Source organism: Littorina saxatilis, linkage group LG12 (assembly GCF_037325665.1).
Source record: "Littorina saxatilis isolate snail1 linkage group LG12, US_GU_Lsax_2.0, whole genome shotgun sequence".
Classification (NCBI taxonomy): domain Eukaryota; kingdom Metazoa; phylum Mollusca; class Gastropoda; order Littorinimorpha; family Littorinidae; genus Littorina; species Littorina saxatilis.
The window spans coordinates 79,543,467-79,565,890 of NC_090256.1; the positions used below are offsets into that span (position 1 = coordinate 79,543,467).

General features: G+C 43.2%; 1 protein-coding gene across 7 annotated transcripts in view; it reads left to right on the plus strand.

Moving 5' to 3' along the window:
• LOC138982873 (cytosolic purine 5'-nucleotidase-like) overlaps window positions 1–22,424 on the plus strand; it is a 45,784-nt gene that overhangs the window by 9,675 nt on the left and 13,685 nt on the right. The window contains exons 1-15 of one of the 7 annotated variants that reach the window (XM_070356265.1): window positions 149–242; window positions 1,297–1,478; window positions 1,732–1,805; window positions 2,224–2,341; window positions 6,880–6,975; window positions 7,280–7,368; window positions 7,645–7,702; window positions 9,365–9,458; window positions 9,888–9,967; window positions 10,938–10,998; window positions 17,447–17,482; window positions 18,023–18,127; window positions 19,066–19,132; window positions 20,094–20,316; window positions 21,950–22,000. In XM_070356265.1, the coding sequence (XP_070212366.1) occupies window positions 1,348–1,478; window positions 1,732–1,805; window positions 2,224–2,341; window positions 6,880–6,975; window positions 7,280–7,368; window positions 7,645–7,702; window positions 9,365–9,458; window positions 9,888–9,967; window positions 10,938–10,998; window positions 17,447–17,482; window positions 18,023–18,127; window positions 19,066–19,132; window positions 20,094–20,316; window positions 21,950–22,000 (1,283 nt within the window). In that variant the 5' untranslated portion in view covers window positions 149–242; window positions 1,297–1,347. Of the gene's footprint in view, window positions 1–148; window positions 243–441; window positions 733–1,296; window positions 1,479–1,731; window positions 1,806–2,223; window positions 2,342–5,110; window positions 5,301–6,879; window positions 6,976–7,279; window positions 7,369–7,644; window positions 7,703–9,364; window positions 9,459–9,887; window positions 9,968–10,937; window positions 10,999–17,446; window positions 17,483–18,022; window positions 18,128–19,065; window positions 19,133–20,093; window positions 20,317–21,949; window positions 22,001–22,424 lie in introns of those variants that run through there. The other 6 variants (XM_070356264.1, XM_070356263.1, XM_070356262.1 and 3 more) reach the window with 6 other exon arrangements.

Sequence of the window (22,424 nt, forward strand, 5' to 3'; positions counted from 1 at the left end):
GCATAGTATGCTTCTTTCTGCAGTTGTCAGGTTTTTTTGTCACGGCTGGTAACCGAGTTTTGACGAAATTGACAGAAACATTATCGCGTTATCACTGATGCTTTAATTGTTGGTTGCCCTAGATGTTTTCTGTGACCGGGTAACTGCGTCCTAAAGCAATGGCAGTGCCAAGGCAGGCGTTCGTTCATTCGTAGTTCTTGACTGAATGAGCACAGTTTACTCGAGCAGCTTCATCATAAGGAGTGAGTGGCGCGCATTCTCTTTAATGACTGACCACAAACGTTGAACATTATTCCGCTTTGAGATTTACGTAAATGCCACATAGTTTGGCGACGGAGGGTGGTATGATAATTATATAGGCTTCGTCACTAGTGAAGGTGGGGGTCCATCAGTCACGGGTAATAAATAGGAAGGTATGCGAGCGCAGCGGCCAGCCGGCAGTTCAGCGGCTGTTGCGGTTTGCTTATACTCACGTGAAACACTGTTGCTGTGTAGGTTTTGTTGACGATGGGCTACTGATGGTCTCGTGCTTTCCACTCAAAACTTGGCCGTCTGACACCTGCCTCTTTTGGCAGCAGTTGGGATTGGATAATCTGTCTTGAGAAGTTAGAGGTCACTGCTCTGAGGGCCGGCTACAGCGCTTGCAGATATAGCAGTTAGTCTTGACGTATTTGTATTCAGTCAGTGGGATCTTTTTTCAAGTACTTCGATCTTTTTTCAAGTACTGCATTTGTAAGTTCATACTGTAAAATTATAAATACTGCTGGGATAGTTTGAAGATCGTGTTCTGCAATAATCATGTTGACATTTGTGTTTTCTGATACTGATACTGATGTGACTTGATGACTGGATGAATCACTTGAAAGCACGGTAGTGGACAGGAAGAAAGAAAGAAAAAAAGGTTTAAAGAAAAGAAGAAAAACATTGATTTGGAATACCCAGCAGACATGAGCATTACACTGCTGACTGTTAGCAAATTTTCAATGGTTGGTGAAAAAAAAAGTCTGCCAGTGCCAGCAGTTTTATTTTGAAGCTTGTTTCATATAAGGTTGCTCTAAGAAGCTGCATTATGAGGACACCATTCACGGCAGGCTCTTGATTGACATTTCTTGAACTGTTGCCTGGATGGTCAGATTGTCTACCATACTACCATGCTTATTCCTCCTGCCGTATTTTATGTTGAAAAAGAAAGTTGTGAAGGTGAATCTCAATGTCAGGAGTAGACATTTCTTGAGGTTTTTCCCTTTTGAGTGGCAGGCCACTTTTCATTTTTGTGCTTAATTTGAAATGTTTCAGACAAGGACCGTACAACTGAAAGACTGGTGTGAGAAAAACACCAAGAAGAGAATGATGAGTCAGACGGAGGTTACAAAGACTTTTCCCCACCCTGAAAATGGTGTCTGCAATGGGGACAACGGGGCTTCTGCGCTTTTTGAAGCAAATCAGAGCAAAATCTTCAAACGCGAGCCACGTAACAGGTATGCTTGATATACACGTAGAAAAGTTGGCTGGGGGGGGGGGGGGGGGGGGGGGTGTAAGATATTGGTGAATGATGAAGTTATATGGAGGAAAAAGGTGGTGAGAGATAAAGTTGGGAAGGATTAAAATGACAACAACAAACAGATGTGTTCATGTTTGTGTGTGTGTAAGTGCGGGTGAGAGTGTGTGTGTGAGAGTGTCTTTGTCGTCAGGTTCAGTCCAGTGTTGTTGAAATGTTATTTCTGTTTGCAGAATATTTGTCAACCGCAGTTTGCACCTTCAGAAGATCAAATTCTATGGTTTTGATATGGACTACACACTTGCAGGTATGTTCACACAGGAGAAGTGTATGTGTGGTGTGCGTATGAAAAGTAGGAATAATTACATGTTTGTGTGGGTGGATGAGAGAGAGAAAAAGAGAGAGAGAGTGAGTGTGTGTTTAAGTGTCAGAGTGCATCTGTTGTGGAGGGAACCGTGCTTCTATTGATGACGATTGTGTGTATTAATTAATGCTTTCTGATAAGATGGTTTCTGCAGAAAGATTGAAACAAGTCTTGTTGCTATAATTCTTCTTTTGCTTCAGCGTTCAAAAGCTGCTATAACTTTATAAGTATAATTCAGTTTGCCTCATGAATAATGTGTTTTTATTCTTTTAGTTTATATGTATGTGTGTCTGTGGTGAGCAAATGCCAGGTCTGTGTGTCTTGATGTACTGACCCTGCATTTTCATTCCTTTTTTTCCAGTGTACAAATCCCCAGCCTATGAATCAATGGGCTTCGACTTACTGAAGGAAAGGCTTGTATCCATTGGCTACCCGGCTGCCTTGAGAGAGTTTGACTACGACGCTACTTTTCCTGTCAGGTTAGTACAATGTCAATGTATTTGTGATTCTACACTCCCCTATGAAAACAACTTTTATAAGTTTTGACGAGCTGCATTTTCTAAGTCAACAGTTATATTTTGCTACATGTATTTGAAAGAATTAAAATGGTGTTTCTGCTCTCTTTCAGGTTTACTGTAAGTGAGGTTTTCTTTTACATATATTTATTAGCCCAGCTTCATTGTTGGCTTTGTAACATTGATGGTGAAAAGAGTTTCAAATAATAGAAGGACCACAAAAAGTTAACTACTGTATGACATTAACTTGGACAAACTTTGAAGAGAAAAGGCACTTTTAAGTTAGAATGTCCTTTTTTTTTTTTTTAACAAAGAGTGGCGTATACCTAAATGGCTGAACAAATTTGAGGGTGATGATGTTTGTTTAGGTACTCAGATAATAGAGTGATGCATGTATGTTGAAATATATATACAGGGGAACCCCCTCCCTTAAAAGACCTAACACAATCTGCAAAAATTAAGTCTTAAAAAGAAAGGAGTCTTAAAATGGGGGTTATTTTACAGAGGTTATGAAAAGAAAATCTGAGAAAACAAGGTCTTAAAAAAGGAGGGGGTCTTAAAAGGGGGGTTCCACTGTATTCACATAATTTTCATCTTGCCAAATTCACATATAAGTTGAAGTGTGTTTGATTTTACTAAGCAGGGCCTAGCATTGTAAGCCGTTCGGCGTATTTTACGCCGAAATAACATCTCCAGTACGCGGAACTCGATTTGGTGTACGCCGAAATGCAAAAACCTGTTATTCCCAAACGATAAATCCAAACAGTCCCAGCTTTCGTTTTGTGCGCCGTTCGGTTCAATTCTTAATCGGTTTGACAGTTTGCTTGAGCACGCACTTCCTCTGGCATCGAGTGAGCATGCTTTGTGCCGGTGTTTTGTGGCTCGATCTAGACTTGAAATAATGTCTCGAAGCGACATTGTTGAACGTGGTCAACCATTCAGTGACAAAGATCATTATCATGACCGTGGGCATCATTGGAAAGAAGAAGAAGAATCCAGGTATTCCTGGAAGTGGGAATGGCTGGATTTCGTTCCGAAGGCGGAAGGCAAGTCAGAAGAAGTAATGTGCCGATACGGACTATGGACCATGGACTATGGCATAATTTAGTTGCTCAATCTTCTTTGGGGGGGGGTCATTTTAGGTAAAAATCTCTAAAAAATCTTCAAATTCGGGGGGCTCCTGCGGCCCCCAGACCCCCGCCTTTGTAAGCTGAACTCACTTTTTCCAATGCTAGGCCCTGACTAAGAAAAACAGCATGAAGATTATGGTGTTGTTAAGAGACAATGTTTTAAAAAATTTCTTATTCTATTTATTCCTTTCACTTAATTGCTATATAAACACTTATTTTTATAACGAGGCTTTTACTTTAGCACTTTTCAGTTGGGAGCTGCAGGCTCATGACTTCTTTTGATGTGGCACGATTAAAAGTTAAAGTTGTCTGGGTGAACCTGTAAAGTTTGGCATAACTTTCAGTTCAAACCTCTTCCACAACTAATGAGTTTTCCCCAGGTCCATGCACTTACATACTCAGAGGATATACAAGTTAAGAGACCGCAATGGCATCGAGGATGGAGATGCTTTTTCATAGGAATAATGCAGGGGTGGTGGTGGAGGGGGAAGCTGTACCACACATTTAAAAAAAGTTACAATCTTATTTTCGTAAATGTGATGGAAGACTGTTGAGGGAAAATAGTAAATTTTGCTTCACCTGCTCGGTGCGGAGACGATAAAAATTCAGATGTGGCACTCTCGAAGAAAATGTAGCCCTTTCCAAAATAACCCATTGTCTCGGTGGTTGGTTTGTGATGACTTTGCCAAGAGAAATGTCAGGCAGTGAGAACAACATTATGCAGAGATCTTGTTGCCAGTAGAAACACAAGCAAGGATATTTGTTTAATGCTCAGCAGGTGAGCTGAGCTATTTACAGCTAGCCTTTGAAAGGATTTGGAAGCTCACCATGATTTAGGACTTAACTTTGTTTTCTATGTTCTTCACTCCAGCGTAAGACTTCTGTGTTTTGTAGACTTATGGTTTACATAATGTCCTGAAGCCGTGCAAGTGAAAAGATTTGCTGTGTAATTCTAAGGCTTGCTCTTCCTTTCAAACTTGCATTTTCAGTGTTATAAAGAACTGTGCTGAGTCAGTGTTAGCAAAGCCAAAGAGTAAAAGTAAAACATAACAAACGTGTACAAATGGATAGAACAATATGAATAAAAGAATACTGGTCGCCAGCAGATGTTTGGAAAGAGATAGAATGAGAGAGAGAGATCAGTGGATGAGAGAGATTATGTGTGGTGTGTGTGTGTGTGTGTGTGTGTGTGTGTGTGTGTGTGTGTGTGTGTGATGTATAGGATACTGTTTTAATGATGATGCATACATTCATATTATGTGTTCATGTATACATGTATCAACTTTTTCATCTGTGCATGTTTGTGAACAGCTGCACTAAAGACACAAGTGAATACATTCAATTTCATATATCCTGTCAGGTTGATGACATCACTCTATTTCCACCCCCCCGCCACTTCCTCACCCCAATAATAAACTTTTCCAGTTTTCCAAACTTGGCTCTCACCCAGTTCGGTGATGTCCCACTAATGATCAGCTGAAAAAAGTCCCCTAACGTTGAGTTGGTTACTGTCCCCCTAATGGTGTGTTGATTGTGAGTGAAAGGCACTAAGTAAGGGCCCGGTGGGGCCGCTTTCTCTGACCACTCGTGTATAATGTGCCAGGAAAGGGTCTCTGTGCCTGTGGCTCACTGGCTAACCGTTGTCAAGGGATGATGTACGCCCTCTGCTTCTTCGCCACCTCTCAGCCCATCATGCAGCAGCCCAGAGCAGTCTCGCACTCTGACTTTCGCTGCCAAGAGTTTCATCTCGCGCGAGCTTAGCCCACTTCTCTGTACAGCCACAAGGTTACAGGGTAGACCCTTTGATGATGTTTGCATTTTTTTTTTTTTTTACACAAGGGTAGACTCTATAATAGTGTTTTTACCAACTTTTTGTTTTTACAAAGTTTTTTTTGTTTTTTTTGTGAGGATGTGGGTGTGTAGAAGAAAAGAGTTCAATACATTACAACCTACTAGTTTTTTGTTTACAAATTCATGCCTTGCAGAATGCAATACAATAGATGCTTCAAAATGTCAAGCTGTTGCATGGTTGTTGCCCAGCTGAAATATCAAAATTTGGCACAGTTGTTGTGGCATTTAGACCGAAGCATTTTCTTCTGTATAGGTATTGTGAGTGTCTAATTTTTGTATGTAATTTCCATTATTCTAAGTTCAAGACAGTTTTGTTTTACACGAATGGTTTTTGTGTACTTCACTACTACTACTAGAATTGATAAAATCAAATTTCAACAGATATTTTGTCACTTAATATTTGGTAGTGTTTCAAAATTTTAACTCTGTTTGAGTTTTGCTAACAGGCCATACAGTTTCGTATGTGCATGTAAGAGTTTAGTACAAGTTTACCTCCTTGCATTGTGAGCTCTGGTCACATGTGCTGTATTGACCAGGTCATTTTGTATTGCCTATGCACAAAGCCTGTCTCTCCGTGGGCTCATTTTCAAAGCCCTGCAGAGTTGATATGAATATGGTTACTTTACTGAAGCTCTACTGTGACTGAAGATGGGCGTCAATATTCACCTCGCTGTTCAGCTGGAATAACTTAACATTATCACCCAGCATGTTATTGATTTATATTGCACAGTATGTGCTTTCCTTTAGTGGTTAGACAGAGGGGAATATGTTATCCACTTTTGGCCCCTTACCTGCAAAAAAGAGATGGGGGCTTGGTCAGGGTTTTGTTCATTATCTGTTTGCCTTTTTTTTTTACTAAATAAAACATTCAAAAGTTTTGAAAAGGTCACTACTTGATCTCCCAGATTTGATATTTTGGTAATTTTACACACAAAAAATGGAGAGAAAAAAACCAGAGTGAAGAATTATAATCGCCTTTTCTTTTTTAAACAGTTCTTTACCTGTTAAATTTCTCAGTAGTCACGCAAAGACCCATTATTGCAAAACTTGTGGCAGTATTCTGTTTACATCTTTTGATGAAACGGTTTAAAGGCCCGCTCTGCCTCATGAAAACAGTTCCCCTCACTGTCTCAGAGCTGGTCAGGCTTTTACATGAGATAAGACAGTTCCTCCGTCTGGACATATTATCTGTGATATGCCAAAAAGCAACAGCCTGGGTGCTCCAAGTGCACAGTGCTGTTTTTGTTCAAAGAATTAATTTTGTAAAAGGCACTGGTGCCTATATTTTGGAAATTGATTCATCAAAAAATTCCAACCCAGCAAAGCATGAAGACAGGGTGTTGATTATTGGTATGTGACAAAGTGCAGGGATGTTGGTATCCCATGTAAAAGCGTGACCAGATCTGAGACGGTAAGGCGCAGTGAGTCTTTAACTAGGAGTCAGAAATGTTTATTTTCTTACTCCATGAAGTCAGTTTTGTGCGCCTGTGTTTATGTGTTTTGTTCTAACTGTGTCAACAGAGGCCTGTGGTTTGACAAAGTGTATGGCAACTTGCTGAAGGTGGATTCCTATGGCAACATACTAGTGTGCATCCATGGCTTCAGATTTCTCAAGCGGTAACTTTGTTTTTCATAACCCTAATGTGTGTGTGTGTATGTGTGTGTGTGTGTGTGTGTACACTTACAAGAGCACAGGTGTGTGTGCGCACACGTGTCAGAGAGAGAAATAGAGAGAGAGAGAGAGCATTGGTATGTGTGTGTGTCACTGTGTTTGTACGTGCACACTCTTTGGTGCATTTCTGTGTCTGTGGTAGACTTGAGAGACTTGTTTTAACGACTCACTTCTTTTTCATGTTCTCCGTTTAATATTTACAGTGAGTTCATCTCATTTGATCAAATCCTGTTGTGTATTTTTGTTCAGGATGGAGATAGCAGAGCTGTACCCCAATAAGTTCATGCAGCTGGACGACTCACGTCTCTATGTTCTCAACACTCTCTTCAACCTGCCAGGTATGCATGCACACACCTAGAATTGTACTTTTTGTTTTAAAGGTTTGCTCCAGTTTATTGTGTATGTCTCTTGTCAGCTTAGTTATTGAGCCAAAGTAGATAGTGCTAGGTTATTTGTTCTTGTAAACTTCCTTCTTGCTTGACTTTTCCTGTTACAGTGTTATATAAATTGAAACACTCTGAAGAGGTCATTGTATTGTACACAGATTGTATGCTTTACGTAAGCTGTTCAAATGTGATGTGTCACTGCCATCTTTTTATTGGATTTTGTTCCAGAAACCTACATGCTGGCTTGCATCATAGACTACTTCACTGCAAAGAAAGAGTACAAATCGTAAGTGTAACATAAGTGCCTTTGCCTAATACAGTGGTACCTCCCATTACGATCCCTCTCTTTTACTGTCAATATTACGACCGACTTATCTCTGACGGATTTTTTCTCCTTCTATTTCTTAGTATTTCTCACCTCCACATTACGTCCCCCTCTCTGATACGACATACAACCGTCCATTAGTGGACTTATAACGACTTTTCCCAAAATTATTACGAGTTTGGTTTACTTTAACTCTTATCTCCAGTCAAGTTAGTACGCAAAACGGACGCAAAAACCGGTATCGACATCGATGTGCATGCTTTCGTTCGACCTCAGTGTGTTTATTGCAAACCTTAACCCATGAGTAGTTACAAGGTTTGATTAAACAAGCAAAAAAACTATGTGTGGGTTATTAATTTAATTGTAAACTGGTTACCATAATCGTTTAGGGAAAGAATAACACTACTTTGCGGGCGGCATCGATCAAAACGCCCATGTCTTTCCGGATCATTGACGGACCCGAACATGGACATGTATAACAAACCAAAACTCTATATTACGACCTCTCCATATAACGACCAAATTTCGGTTATATTTTTTAAAGTTGTTAGACAGAGGTACCACTGTAAGATCACGCAACACCACTTCTTCACACACTGCACTGGTAACCTATTCAAGCCCGCATTGACTACAAACTGTCCACCCTCTGCTTTAACTTCTTTTCTGGCTTGTCTCCTGCTTACTTCTCTGAACTCCTCACCGTCTATTCTCCAGCAAGACAACTCCGTGCCTCTTCTGACTGTCGCATCCTCACCATTCCACACACCAAAACATACGGACAACGCACTTTTACTTTCTGCGCACCCACACAATGGAATTCTCTCCCCTTTCACATCCGCCACTCGCAGTCACCCCAAGCATTCAAACGAGCACTTAAAACGCACTTCTTCAAGAAATACAACCCCTGATTTTGTTTTCTCAGTCCATCAGTAGGCTACATGTAGTGTATTTGTTGTTTTAGTGATAATGTGAGTATATAAACATCTAGGGCTGTTTTCAGTATTGTTGATAACATGTTCTGTTTGATTAAGGGTATTCAGCTGGTATTTCCTTGTTTTCACTACCTATTTTATTCATGTTTTTATTACTTAGTTAGTGGAAGAATCTTTTGTAATGTATGTTTGATGGTGTATGCTTTTAATTAAGCGTTGCTGACTATGAATGTAGATGTAAATGCTTGTATAACTGTGTTTTAATTTTAAATGTGTCAAGCGCAAAGAGCATAATTGTAAAGTTATGATGTTGCGCTATATAAATGCTCATTTATTATTATTATTATTATTATTATAATGCCATATTAGACCAGCTTTTCATGTAGCGCACTCTGTTTTCTGCCACTGCTTGGTGCCAGTACCTTGTCAAATCTGTTAAAAAATATTTAGGATATTTGACTTGCCCGATAGATCAGCGAGTCATATGAATCGGCAGTGTGCGTAAGTCTATATGGACGACCAGACAAGTTTAAAATCGTTCAGTGTGACAGTTTTTAATACATATGTTCTGGCAAAAACAAAACAGAAATGTTGAAAGAAATGTACAGATATTCCTAGCAATAAACAGATAACAATATTCTGAAACACAAGCACAAAGTATTAACACAGTATTTTGCACTATTATCTACAGGAAGAAGGAAGGCATTGACTGTGGGGACATTTTCATGTCGTACAAGTCCATCTTTCAAGATGTCAGAGCTGCTGTCGACTGGGCTCACTTGAATGTGAGTTTGATCATTTAGTACAGTCAGAAGAATTCATTTGACAAAGTCACAGACAGGAATAAGGTTGTGATGATTTCATTCATGTTGACTCATTCATTTGTACGTGGGACAAATTTGCTGGCATTGTATCACTTCATTCTTGTGTTGCATTGTCCTATCTTTGACACTGGATCAGATATATGGACAGTTTGCATAAAATCATGCTGGTGCCAAGAAGGAACAAGTAATAGGATAAGTAGCAGGCACAGACCTTTTAACATCTTTCATATGTTCATAGTCTATTTCAGATGTCTACAGTACATGAGTGGAGATTTTGTAAGAGTGTGTTTGATGATGACGGTTCGGTACATGTATAGAGAGGCATTTAGGTTTTGTGAATGTATCATTCAAATGATCAAGAAGTATTTACAGGTGCTAATCTATTTGCAGGGAGACCTCAAGTCGGAGACGGTCAAGAACCTAGAGAAATACGTCCACAGAGATGAGAGACTACCTGTACTGCTCGATAGGTTGGTGTTCTGATCCCACCGTTGTGAAAAGTGTGATAGACATGGAACAGGCAAGGGTGCATGTGTGACTCCTAGCCTTCACTCCCTAACCTGACCTCCACAAACTACACCAAAACCAGACAAACTTGCCAGTGGTAATGAACAGCTTGCTCTAGTATGAGTTCTTTGCTGATAAATGAAATGACACTGGAATGGAAGATATGTATAGCCTTTGCCATTAAAAACGCGACAAAGGATTGACGGAGGTTTTTATGTTACTGGTTATAGCAAGCACCTGTGGTTTAGACTTCGTCAAAAACAAAAAAAACTGCACGGAAAACTCATGCAAGAAGACACATAAAACACGTGGCGTTTCATTGAGTACAAAATTGAAACGAAACAGCTGGAGTTATGAATGGGTTAGTGTCGAGAACTGCACGTGTTTTCCATTATCGGTACTTACACCTTACGTTCCGTTACTGAGTTGCCAATGATGGAAGATGATGATCCGAAGCTTCACATCTCAGGAGGCAGACAGCCTGTGAGAGACATGTTGATTATCCCTAAGGACACTAAGTTTTTAATGATGGAAGTGGGGGAAAACGCTGGTGGTCGTTCTCCCACAATTGTGTAAAGAAAGGGAGTTTGTGTATGCATGCGAATAGCAGTCAATGTGTGTGGTTGCTTGCTTGCCTGATGACATTCCGCAGTACTGTTCCATATTGAATTAAACGCCACGTGTTATACGCGTCTTCTGACATGAGTTTTCCGTGCACTTTTTTGTTTTTGACGATGTCTAAACCACAGGTGCTTGCTATAACAAGTAACATAAAAACCGCCGTAGATCGTTTGTCGCGTTTTTATGGCAAAGGCTATATTTGTATCTGCTCCTTTTCACTTCTTTGGTTTGATAAGAGCATGGTTATAAAAAGGTGTGAATTTTGTTTGACTTTCAGCTGAAATAGGATTTTTTTCTTTGCTTACTCTACAGGTTGCGTACACACGGAGCCAAGACAGTTCTGATCACAAACAGTGACTATGAATATACCAATGTAAGTTTCTTCTTTGTTTGTCACAGCATACGCAGAGTAATTTTGTATCCATACAAATATGCTTGTCTAATTTTTAATGTAAAAATGTACAATATGATTACTGTTTGGAAGTCGGATATATTGATTTGGGGACAGCTTGTTGTAAGCTGTGGTCTAAATTAAACGAAAAGAACATGTGTAGTGTACATATATTCAATTTTCACTAGGGTTTAGGTGTATTGGTTTTGACATGGCACTTGGAGAAAATATTTTAACAAGATTTATTAGTGACAGTGGGTTCCAAATTTGACAGTTTATGGGTTCATTCTTTTAGTTTTATTTCTTTATAGGAGGTTTATTGCCCTTACAGAGTAAGGATATAAAACATCAACTACAATATATCTTGAATTTTGGGATGAAAAGAAAGGGGGTGTGGAATGGTGAGAGTGGATGATTAAATTACATATCTTAACCCGACTCACATTTAGCATTAACTTCAGATTAATAGCTTGGACACTGAACTACGCTTCACCCCTAAAGGGGAAGCAACCCCTTAAAAAAGAACGGCCTTGACCCTAACCAAGTTAACACGAGTCAAGGTCATACCGCTCTCGCGACCTATCACGCGAGACCCAACCGCCGCCATGTTAGAAACCTCACTCCTACTTCAGCCTCCGATCAGCTCGGACGTGTTTTCACAGCTACGCTACAGGCTTTCAGCCTACTACTGTTTTTCAAGCAGTTTTTTCACCCCGTTCTACAGGTCCCTGCCTAAGCAAGATTGGGTGAGCTCTTTCTAATTTGTTCGGCTCCTGTTCGTTTGTGTCTTTCTCCGTTTTGCAGTCTGTTTCGTGTTTACGTTTCTTAGACTGTTTGTTTTCGTCAGCAATGGCTGACAAAGAGAGAAAGAAGCCTCAGACTAGGCAAATGGCTGCTGAGTGTTCGCCTAGTAAGGTCGCACATAAAGAGACAGGCAAAAGTACTACCGTCTCGGTTCATGATCCAGTTTCGCAAACTACCATGTCCGTTAATATTTCGGACCCCGATAGCCCAGTCATGCCTGTACTGAAAGAAGCTAAAAGTAAGGCTCCTTCAGCCAAGAAGAGACGTAGTGGTAAAGACAAGACTCGTGCGAAAGATGATTTTTCCTCCCTTTTTGAGAAGTTTTCTGTCAATATGAATAACATGTTTGCACAACAACAGCAGTTTGCAGCTGATTTGCATGCTACTCGTAAGGAGTTGCACTCGCTCCCAGCGGGAGTGGGCGGAGTGGCTTCGCTGGCTTACGTTAAGCCTAAGGTTCCGCCTTCATGCACTATCACGTCGGCCGACGTGCACGCAGAGCAGGGTGATTTCTTCACTCAAGGGGCGGTTTCACGCTCTTCAGGTTTGTCAAGTTCACCGGTAGCCAGGTTCTCTGGTGAAAGTGTTCAAGTTGGGCCGGAACTAGTAGCCCCCCCGCCGCGGCTGGGGGGTGAAAGTTTGACTTTCCCGGAGGCTATCGCTCTTTCTAAGAGGCGGAACTCATGGGGGGTCAACACCGGACAACAAGTTGGGCCGGAACTAGTAGCTCCCCCGCCGAGGCTGGGGAGTGAAAGTTCGACTCTCCCGGAGGCTATCGCTCTTAGTAAGCGGAACTCAAGGGGGGTCGACACCGGACAACGAGACAGTGGTACTCACAGGCAGACTGTTATGTCTCCGGTGAATGTGTACAAGTCTCAACTTCCTCCCTCTGGGCAGGATGCTGCTTTCGGGCAGGCTTTGCACGGTCCTTCCGTTTTGCAATCAGCCTCGCCTGTGGTCGATCGTTTTAGTGACGCAGCTAGTCACAGTGACTTTCACGGTCCAGCCACAGCAGATTCGGAGTTCGACGATTCTCACTCGCTTTCTGAGGAGGAAGTCGATGTCAAGTTGTCACTCAGACTTAAACCAGCTATGGTTACTGCAGCTCAGGTGTCTGCCAAGTACTTCGCTGAAGGGGTGACAGCTATGACGAGCTCTGCGGCACCACCACCCTCAGCGGTGGGTGATTTCCGCCCTGCCTTAACGGAAGTTCAGGGATATCGCTTTAGCGAGTCTCCTTCTGTTGCTTACGAACTTTCCAAGGTGCTGGCTAGAACTTCGGGTTCTGAGAATAGCTTGCCTGTGGATACTGTGCCTTTACTGGCTGCACACGGTCAGGCGCCTGATGCTGCTCAGCCATGGCTTGCCTCAGGCCAGTTACGGAAGTCGAGCACTTCTGTTCATTCACGCAAGTTTGCTCTCTCCCGTCGTCACCACAGCCTTATTGAGACTTACGCTTTGCCGAGTGCACCGCTTCCGGTCACTACGGAGTTGGCTAATCTCAGAGAGGATGTCTATCGTTTGGACAAAACTTGTGCTTACTCTGAAGGCGCATTGATTGGTTTGGAGGAGACGGGAAGATACTCGTTGGAACTTGCGTCTCTTTCAGAGACACTTCTTAGATCCCTTTCTCGGTCGATCGCGGTGTCGTTGGATCCTTTCGAATTTCGAAACGACGCTAGCGTGAAAGACGTCCCCATACTCCTGGCCTCTTTGGCTAAGGTTTCAGCCGAACAAATGTCAGTCGCGGCACGGTTGTACGCACATGCGGTTTACACGCGCAGGGACGCTTTCTTGTCTGGCTCTAGAATTCAAGATAAGTCTACTTTGGACTTGCTCAAGGTCTCTCCTTTCACAGCAGGTTCTTTGCTTGGTCAACCTTCGCTTGACGCGCTTGACAAACAAACACAAAACGCTAAGGACTTAGCGATCGCCAAGCTCGCCCAACACGGTTTCGCTAAGCCTCAGGCCAAACAACAGGGTCCCCCTAAAGCGTCTTTCACTTCCGCTAATCGGGGACGCGGCTCTCAGCATTCGCAATCCTCTTTTAGGGGCAGAGGCAGGGGCGCGCCTTACCCCAAGAAGAAGCCGTCTTTCGGCAATGCTAGGGGGTCGGGGCGAAAGCCTAACCCCCAATGACGAGGCCCCGAGCTACTCATCCCCGCAGCCCCCACCCTTTTGGTGGCGGGCGGCCCCTCCCGGGCCCTTCCCTACTGGGTACAGCATGTAAACAGTCAGTGGATAGTGGGGATAGTACGTTCGGGGTTCAGGCTGCTCTGGAAAGAGGGGAAAGCGCCTCTTACCAGAACACCTCCTGCGTTCAAATTTCCGGCAAAACCAGAGGCAAAGGCCACAATTCAGTCGGAAATCGCTGCTCTTCTTCAAAAGGAAGCAGTGGAAGTTGTTTCAGACCACAACTCCCCGGGCTTTTACGGGAGGATATTTGTAGTCCCAAAGAGTTCGGGAGGGTGGCGTCCAGTCTTAGACCTGTCCCCGTTGAACAAATTCCTCAGGGAGATTCGGTTTACCATGGAGACTCCCTTTTCAGTTCGGGAGGCACTCAGACCAGGGGATTGGGCAACATCAATAGATCTGACGGATGCGTATTTTCATATACTCATGCATCCGTCAGATCGAAAGTGGCTCAGATTTCGGTGGGCAACAGAGATTTACCAGTTCAGGGCCCTCCCCTTCGGCTTGTCTCTGGCCCCTTGGGTCTTCACAATGGTGACACGACAACTTTGTTCCCTGGTCAGGCAAAAAGGCATTCGCCTGCGTGCATATTTAGACGATTGGCTCGTCCTACATCAGAACCAGCAGTCTTGCAGCCTTCACACGCAGGCAGTGTTGAATCAGGCAAACGATCTGGGTTTTCAGATCAACCAGAGCAAATCAGAGCTGATACCGTCCCAAAACTTCACGTACCTAGGGATGACCTTCGATACGGTGGCATGGTCAGTTCGTCCCTCCCTGAGAAGAGTCAACAAGCTTCAAGACCTACTCAGGTCTCTCAGGTCACAGAAGCAGGCCAAGGCCAGGGTCTTGGCGTCGGCTCTAGGACAGATGGAATCTATGGCCACTCTCATTCCGCTGGGGAGAGTATGCAAAAGGCCGTTTCAGGCTGCACTCAACTCGGAGTGGAATCCAGCTTGCCAGGGCTGGGATGTATCTGTTCAGATACACAGCTGGTTTCGACAGACCACAAATCAGTGGTTGCAAGCAGACTTGTTTCTGGGAGTTCCGATTGTGCTTCCTCCTCCGGATGTCGACATGTTCACGGATGCGTCTCTGTTAGGCTGGGGTGCTCATCTTGCACAACTCACGGCCTCGGGGACTTGGCCCGAGAGTCAAGCCCAGTCTCACATAAATGTGTTGGAGTTGGAGGCAGCCTTTTTGGGGCTTCGGAGCTTCTTCCCTGCCGTTGTCGGAAAGCATGTTCGGCTACATACCGACAACACCACGGTAGCGGCTTATGTGAACAAGCAGGGCGGTTCACGGTCGCAAACACTCTCAGTCAGAACTTGTCAGATCCTGCGGTGGTGTGCTCAACATCGGATCACTCTGTCGGCGAAGTTCTTGCCAGGTCGGCTCAATGTTCTGGCCGATGCTCTCAGCCGTTCGTCCAGTGTGTTGCACACGGAGTGGACGATCACCCACCATGCACTTCAGAGATTGTGGGTTCAGGTCGAAAAGCCTGTAGTCGATCTGTTCGCTACGAGGTTTTCCCGGAGACTGCCAGTGTTTGTCTCCCCGTTTCCCGATCCGGAGGCTTGGAAGACAAACGCGCTGGAGATCAACTGGTCGGATCTCACGGCGTACGCCTTCCCTCCGTTTCAACTGCTGGGCAGGGTACTCAGAAAGGTCGAGATGGAACGCCCGTCCCTCATTCTGGTGGCTCCAATGTGGACAAGCCAACATTGGTTTCCGGATCTGCTTCGTCTCACAGTAGGTCCTCCGATTCCGCTAAACCTAGAGAGGGGAGATCTGCTACAACCACGCACGGGCGTTCTTCACGAGAATCCGCAGGCTCTGCGCCTTCACGCGTGGAGACTGTGAGGAAATCTTTGCGTCGCTCAGGTGCTTCTGAAGGGACTTTGGATCTGGTTCAAAAGGCTCACAGGCAGTCTACTAGCTCTGTTTACACCTCACACTGGTCTGCATGGGTAGCATGGTGCGCAGATAATGGGGTCGAAGCTACATCCCCTCGGTCAATGCAGGTAGCTAATCATTTGTCTTGGTTGGCCTCACAAGGCAAGTCCCCATCATCTCTTAAGGTTAGGAGATCAGCGATTTCGTCCACCTTAAAGCAATTAGGTCGCACTATTTCCCTGGGTGGAGTTATTACAAGCGTGTTAAGAGGCGCTGCATTGGGTTTTGTTAAGACAAAGACTCCAGTCCCAGCCTGGGATCTGTTTCTAGTTTTGAACTTCTTGAGATCTTCCGATTTTGAACCTCTACATTTGGCAAGTCTCCATAATCTTACACGTAAAGCTCTTCTGCTCACTTTACTGGCTACAGCTAGACGGAGCAGCGAAGTACACGCGCTCTCAGGTCTTCCAAAAGACATCTCTGTTGAGAGTGATGGTTCTATCTCACTTCGTTTTAGACCTGATTTCTTAGCGAAAAATCAAAAGCCTCACCATCTTGCTCCCGTTATCAGGATTCCGTCTTTGTCCACTATACTAGCACCAGGCGACCCTGACATGACAAATTGTCCAGTGCGAACACTTAGCAGCTATTTGTCTAGGACTGCTCCGTTAAGAGCTAAGGAACAGAGACTTCTGTTTATCTCACTCAATACTGCTCGGAACAGAGACCTGTCACGGGTGACTTTGGCTAGGTGGATCGCCACACTCATAAAGCAAGCATATGAATGGTGGCAGAAGGGAAAAGGGGGGGGGCAGTCCGTTCTCCCCATGTCGTCTGCACGTACTCATGAGGCGAGAGCCTGGGCCTCGTCTTTGGCCGTACTACAGTCAGGAAGGCTTTCTGAAGTACTTGACTCTGCGTATTGGGCGTCTGAAGACGTCTTCATAAATTTTTACTTGCGCGACATTGCAAGTACGCGGCAAGATGGGACCAACTCCTTACCGGCTGTGGTAGCCGCAGGACAGGTTCTTCCAAGATCATAGAGTAAGTACCCGCCACCTACATTAGCAATCTGCTAAATGTGAGTCGGGTTAAGATATGTAATTTAATTTAAAATTTTATAAGTAAATTTTGATTTGATTAATATACTTACCCGACTCACATCGTTAATACCCTCCCGCCTACCCCGCTTAGGGTTTCCATAAAAAAGAACAGATCATTTCAGTAGGAGTGAGGTTTCTAACATGGCGGCGGTTGGGTCTCGCGTGATAGGTCGCGAGAGCGGTATGACCTTGACTCGTGTTAACTTGGTTAGGGCCAAGGCCGTTCTTTTTTAAGGGGTTGCTTCCCCTTTAGGGGTGAAGCGTAGTTCAGTGTCCAAGCAATTAATCTGAAGTTAATGCTAAATGTGAGTCGGGTAAATATATTAATCAAATCAAAATTACTTATAAAATTTTAGATTATAACAGATTCTAAACATTGAGCTGTGTGTGAATAAACTTGCACTACTGAGTTCGAATGTTTTTCTTCTTTTCAGAAAATCATGAACTTCCTGCTTGACTTCCCAGCTCAGGTAAGACTTCGGTGGTGTGTACATCTCTGGTTGTCTGCAACTCTGTGTGTGTGTGTGTGTGTGTGTGTGTGTGTGTGTGTGTGTGTGTGTGTGTGTGTGTGTGTGTGTGTGTGTGTGTTATTTTCAAGAGCCGATGTACACAGAGATACTCGGATAGGTCTGGGCACAAAATGGTTGCCAATCACAGATCCTATATAATTTGTTGCATCACAGATCCTAGATAATGTGTTACATCACAGATCTTAGATAATTTGTTGCATTTAGTGATTTACAGTCACTTTGAGTTTGATAAGGTTGACAAGGAGTATGTTGCAACATCTGCTGGGTTTTTAACTTTTATGAAACAATTTTGCGTACTCTGTATGATTGAATTCTGAACTGGCACCATTAGTTGTTTTAACTGTGTCTGTTTGTGTCTTAAATTGCATTTCAATTTTAGGGATGATACGAGCTCATGACATTATCAAAGCCTACTGAAATGCAAGGGCAGCGTGTGTGGTCGTTGTTGATGTGTGCTGCATTCCTTGTCAAATGTTGCAGAACCACGAGAAAAAAGACTGGACATCATACTGGGACTGTGTGGTGGTTGATGCCAGGAAGCCCCTGTTCTTTGAGGAAGGAACCAGTCTGCGGAAGGTTGACAGGGTATGCTTCTGCACTTTTGTTTGGATTTGGAATGGGCTGTTGATAGACCTCAAATCTTCATACACGTCATGCGATTTTCTGTGGGGATTTTAACGTAATAACAGGGCATCACAAAAGGGACAAGCATACACAATCAATATCAATCAATATGAGGCTTATATTGCGCGTATTCCGTGGGTACAGTTCTAAGCGCAGGGATTGATTTATTTTAAAAAAAAAAAATTTTTTTTAATGCAATTTATATTGCGCACATATTCAAGGCGCAGGGATTTATTTATGCCGTGTGAGATGGAATTTTATTTACACAATACATCACGCATTCACATCGGCCAGCAGATCCCAGCCATTTCGGCGCATATCCTACTTTTCACGGCCTATTATTCCAAGTCACACGGATATTTTGGTGGACATTTTTATCTATGCCTATACAATTTTGCCAGGAAAGACCCTTTTGTCAATCATGGGATCTTTAACGTGCACACCCCAATGTAGTGTACACGAAGGGACCTCGGTTTTTCGTCTCATCCGAAAGACTAGCACTTGAACCCACCACCTAGGTTAGGAAAGGGGGGAGAAAATTGCTAACGCCCTGACCCAGGGTCGAACTCACAACCTCTCGCTTCCGAGCGCAAGTGCGTTACCACTCGGCCACCCAGTCCCGTTAACACATAGAATGTTATAATGAATATTTTTAGGTAAAAAGTAAAAACAAAAACAAAAACAGGAAAAAAAAAGAAGAAAATTCATGCACAGAAAGCACACAAAAAAACAGCAGAGCAGACCTCCCATGCAGGGTTGGCAGATTAAAAAAATATTTGCTGCTTATTGAGATGAGAGACTTGAGAGAGATCTTCAAGTTTTGTGAGTTATATCTGGGGCAAGGGGCGTGTGTGGCAAACAGAATATTGTTTGATAGTTGCATGCATTGACTGTTACAGAAAACTGGAGCATCACAGTTAGGTCACCACAAGGGTCCCCTTCAGCCAGGAGAAGTGTATTCTGGAGGTGAGGCAAGCTACTATTATGGTTGCAACAACCCACGAGTCATTTCAACTGAGAAAGAATTTCTGAGTACTAGATAGAACAAGAGGCGAAGCCTTCAAGGCTCACGTAAGAAATCGACAAACAGTAACACAAACTCAATCACTCCGTCACACATACACACACACACAGTAAGCATAGGTGACACTGTGCAAGAAAGCGAGACACTAGATCTAGATCTGTCTGTCTGCATGTAGCCTACTTACAGACACGACTGCCCACTAGTCTCGGCCCGCTCAAAATAACAATGACCGAGACATTCCTTCGCGTGACGTCTAACCCTCTTACGCCATAATGTGACGTCTTCAAATGACGAAATGTTAAAGTTTCTACCACAGACATACACACGCACGCACGCACGCACATACGCACATACGCACGCACAGACAAAGTTACGACGTGAGCCAAAAAGCAGAGTAAACTGCATCCAACTGATGGTCAAGGGGAGACAATTACCTGATGTGGGCCAGAGGAACTATATACTTGAAAGTTGAGCTGGGAGATATTTGAGATGCCTGTCCTGCTACAGCAAATTTCCAAACTGCTGTGGCGACAGTCAGACATGGCCCTCGCCCTTTGTAAGACATTTGTTGACAGGTCTTATCCAGGAAATGTTCACAGGCAGACGTGTTTTGCAATCTGTTCTCTACCACAGTGGACACCTACAATGTTTTCTTTAGTATCTGAGCAAAGAACTGTAGAGCCTAAAAGTTTTGAATCAGGTTTGGCTTCTGTTGCTTTAATTCTGAATAGTTTCACTGGGTTTCTGTAAAACACAAGAGTATTTTTAAATCGACACAGTATTGGAAAGTGTGCCTCAGATTAACTGTAGAAACCTTCATTGGTACTGGGTTTATGGCTAGAACAAGAATATTATCAAATCTCTACACACAACATTGCCACATGTGTCTTCTCTGTCTACCAGGCTCATGCGATGTGATCTCCAAGCTGCTGGGAGCTCGAGGCAAAGACGTGCTGTATGTGGGAGACCACATCTACGGTGACATCCTCAAGTCCAAGAAAATCCGCGGCTGGCGCACGTTCCTCATCATCCCGGAGCTGATGCAAGAAGTGCGGGTGTGGACGGAGAAGGTGGATCTGTTCAAGCAGGTCAACCAGTTGGAGGCAGCTCTCTCCGACAGTTACAAGTGAGTCTCACATCTCTGGTTGACTTGCTCCTAGCTCTGCGGCTGAGCGACCACCTTTGGTTTGAAAAGCAGCTGTGCTTTGAGTATCGTGGTTCTTTGCTGAAAAAAGAAGACTGGTACAGTGGAACAACCCCCCCCCCTCTTTTTTAAGACCTCTAAAAGTTGAAAAAATCAGGTCTGAAACGGGTAAAATGTACAGAGGTTGTGTATGGAAAGTGAGTTGAATGAGGGTATTGAAAGTGGGGAAGTGTTAGATGAGGGGTCTGACAAGGGGAAGTCCCACTGTATACATGTAAGTGGGTTGTCAATGCTAAATGGATGTGTCATTTGCTCAGCGCTAGCTTTTCTCTTATTTCTCTGCTGCAAGTGTTTGATGCTTTTATGTGTTTATTGTATTATCTTCTGTACTTGGTTTTATGTGTTTGCTAGATGAGTACTTGTCATCATAGTGCTTTCTGGATTGTTTGTCTTGGTAGTTTGATACTGGCTGTGCTCTTCTCTCTCACTGTTTCTTCACATGCGCTTGAAAAGTCCTGATCTGAGCTGTATCTTTTGCTTGTCAGTCACCTCTTCTGACCAGTAGCTGTTTCACTGACTTCATGTCACAGAGTACTATGTAACAGAAATGGTGTGTTTACTACATCCATCTTGCAACCCTTTGCACTTTACCATGTAAAGGAGAGTCTAACACCACCAAACTTGATCCCGTGCATAAACTTGATGGAGACAAACACACTAGAAAATAACTGGGTGATTTGGCTTGATTTGGAGCTGAGGAAAGGTGCAGTGTCTAGCTCATATAGCTCATTGAATGCTGCAAGTTTAACATATTTGGTCAGAGAGAATAGTAGGTGCAATCTTTCTGTTGAAGGCAAAGTGCGCTTTCCGTAACTGCTTTTAAACTCGGCGTGGAATTTGTGCTTCTTAAACTTACCCATTCCGCAAAATTATGAACAGTACTAAATAAAGCAACACTAATAGCTAAGCTACAATTAAAAGTTTAACATAAAGGTACTTTACTTTCTTTCAAACATGTTAGGGTAGAAACACCTTTTACATTTTGTAGAGGGGTGTGACTGTGAGAATCCCCTAAGATTTTTACTAGTACTGGAGGCGTCAATACCCTGTGATTTTTGTGTGTGGAAATATAGAACCCTGATCTCAAAATAGCTTTTACATACATGTCAACCTCAGGCATGGGAATTGTCCGCGGAAAGGCACATTTCCGCCGAGTTTTTTTTTTCCCCATAGTAAGGCTAGGTTTTTCGCGCTGTCAACTTTGTTATTACTAACAAATTTTCAGCCTTTTTTACTTTTTTCAATTCCCATGCCTGTAACCTCTTTTAACCTTCCACTCTGTGACTCCAGTTTGCACAGCCTTAAAGCAGTATGAAACTCACCATGTACAACTAGCAGATGAAGGCATGCATGTATGCAAGTGTAAGAAGAGCCCTCAAAATTGTTGATGATAAAGTAAATGGGCAGATTTGTTTGAGGATACAGTTTGACCTTCCTCTAAAGGCCACTACATTCAACTGCAGCACACTTTGTCTCATCAAACTTAAGAATGTGTGAATAGCTTCCAAGAAATAGTGTGGGCCTTACTAATGCCATGTTTGGTTTGTTGAAAAAGGTCTGTGGTGCTTTCAAAGATTAAAGGATATGCCTTTAAAAAAGAAACACGGTAAGTACTGTAGCATGGATTCAATACAGAGGGACCGGCTGCTTGGAAAGCACAGCAACGGCCATTTTGCCTGCATTAAGTCTGACTGCTGTGTTGCTTGCTTTTCACTTCACTTGCCAATTAAAGATGACCCTCACAGTATTTTCCTCACTGCGCCATGCTTACTTTTAATTGTGTTATTTACTCATGGCTTTCCGTTTCACCCACAGCGCTTCCTTTCTTCATTAAACACCAGTGCTTCTCTATGACCATATTTGCTTTTCACCAGTCTAACCAAAATAAGGATCTCAGTTAAGACATCATTAATTCTCATTTTTCTTTCTTATTTATTTGGTGTCAGTGTGTGTACTGTTTTCTTTGCTTAGCCCAACCATTTCTGTATATATAATATTTCGATGCTTTTAGTAACAAAAGACATGAGAAT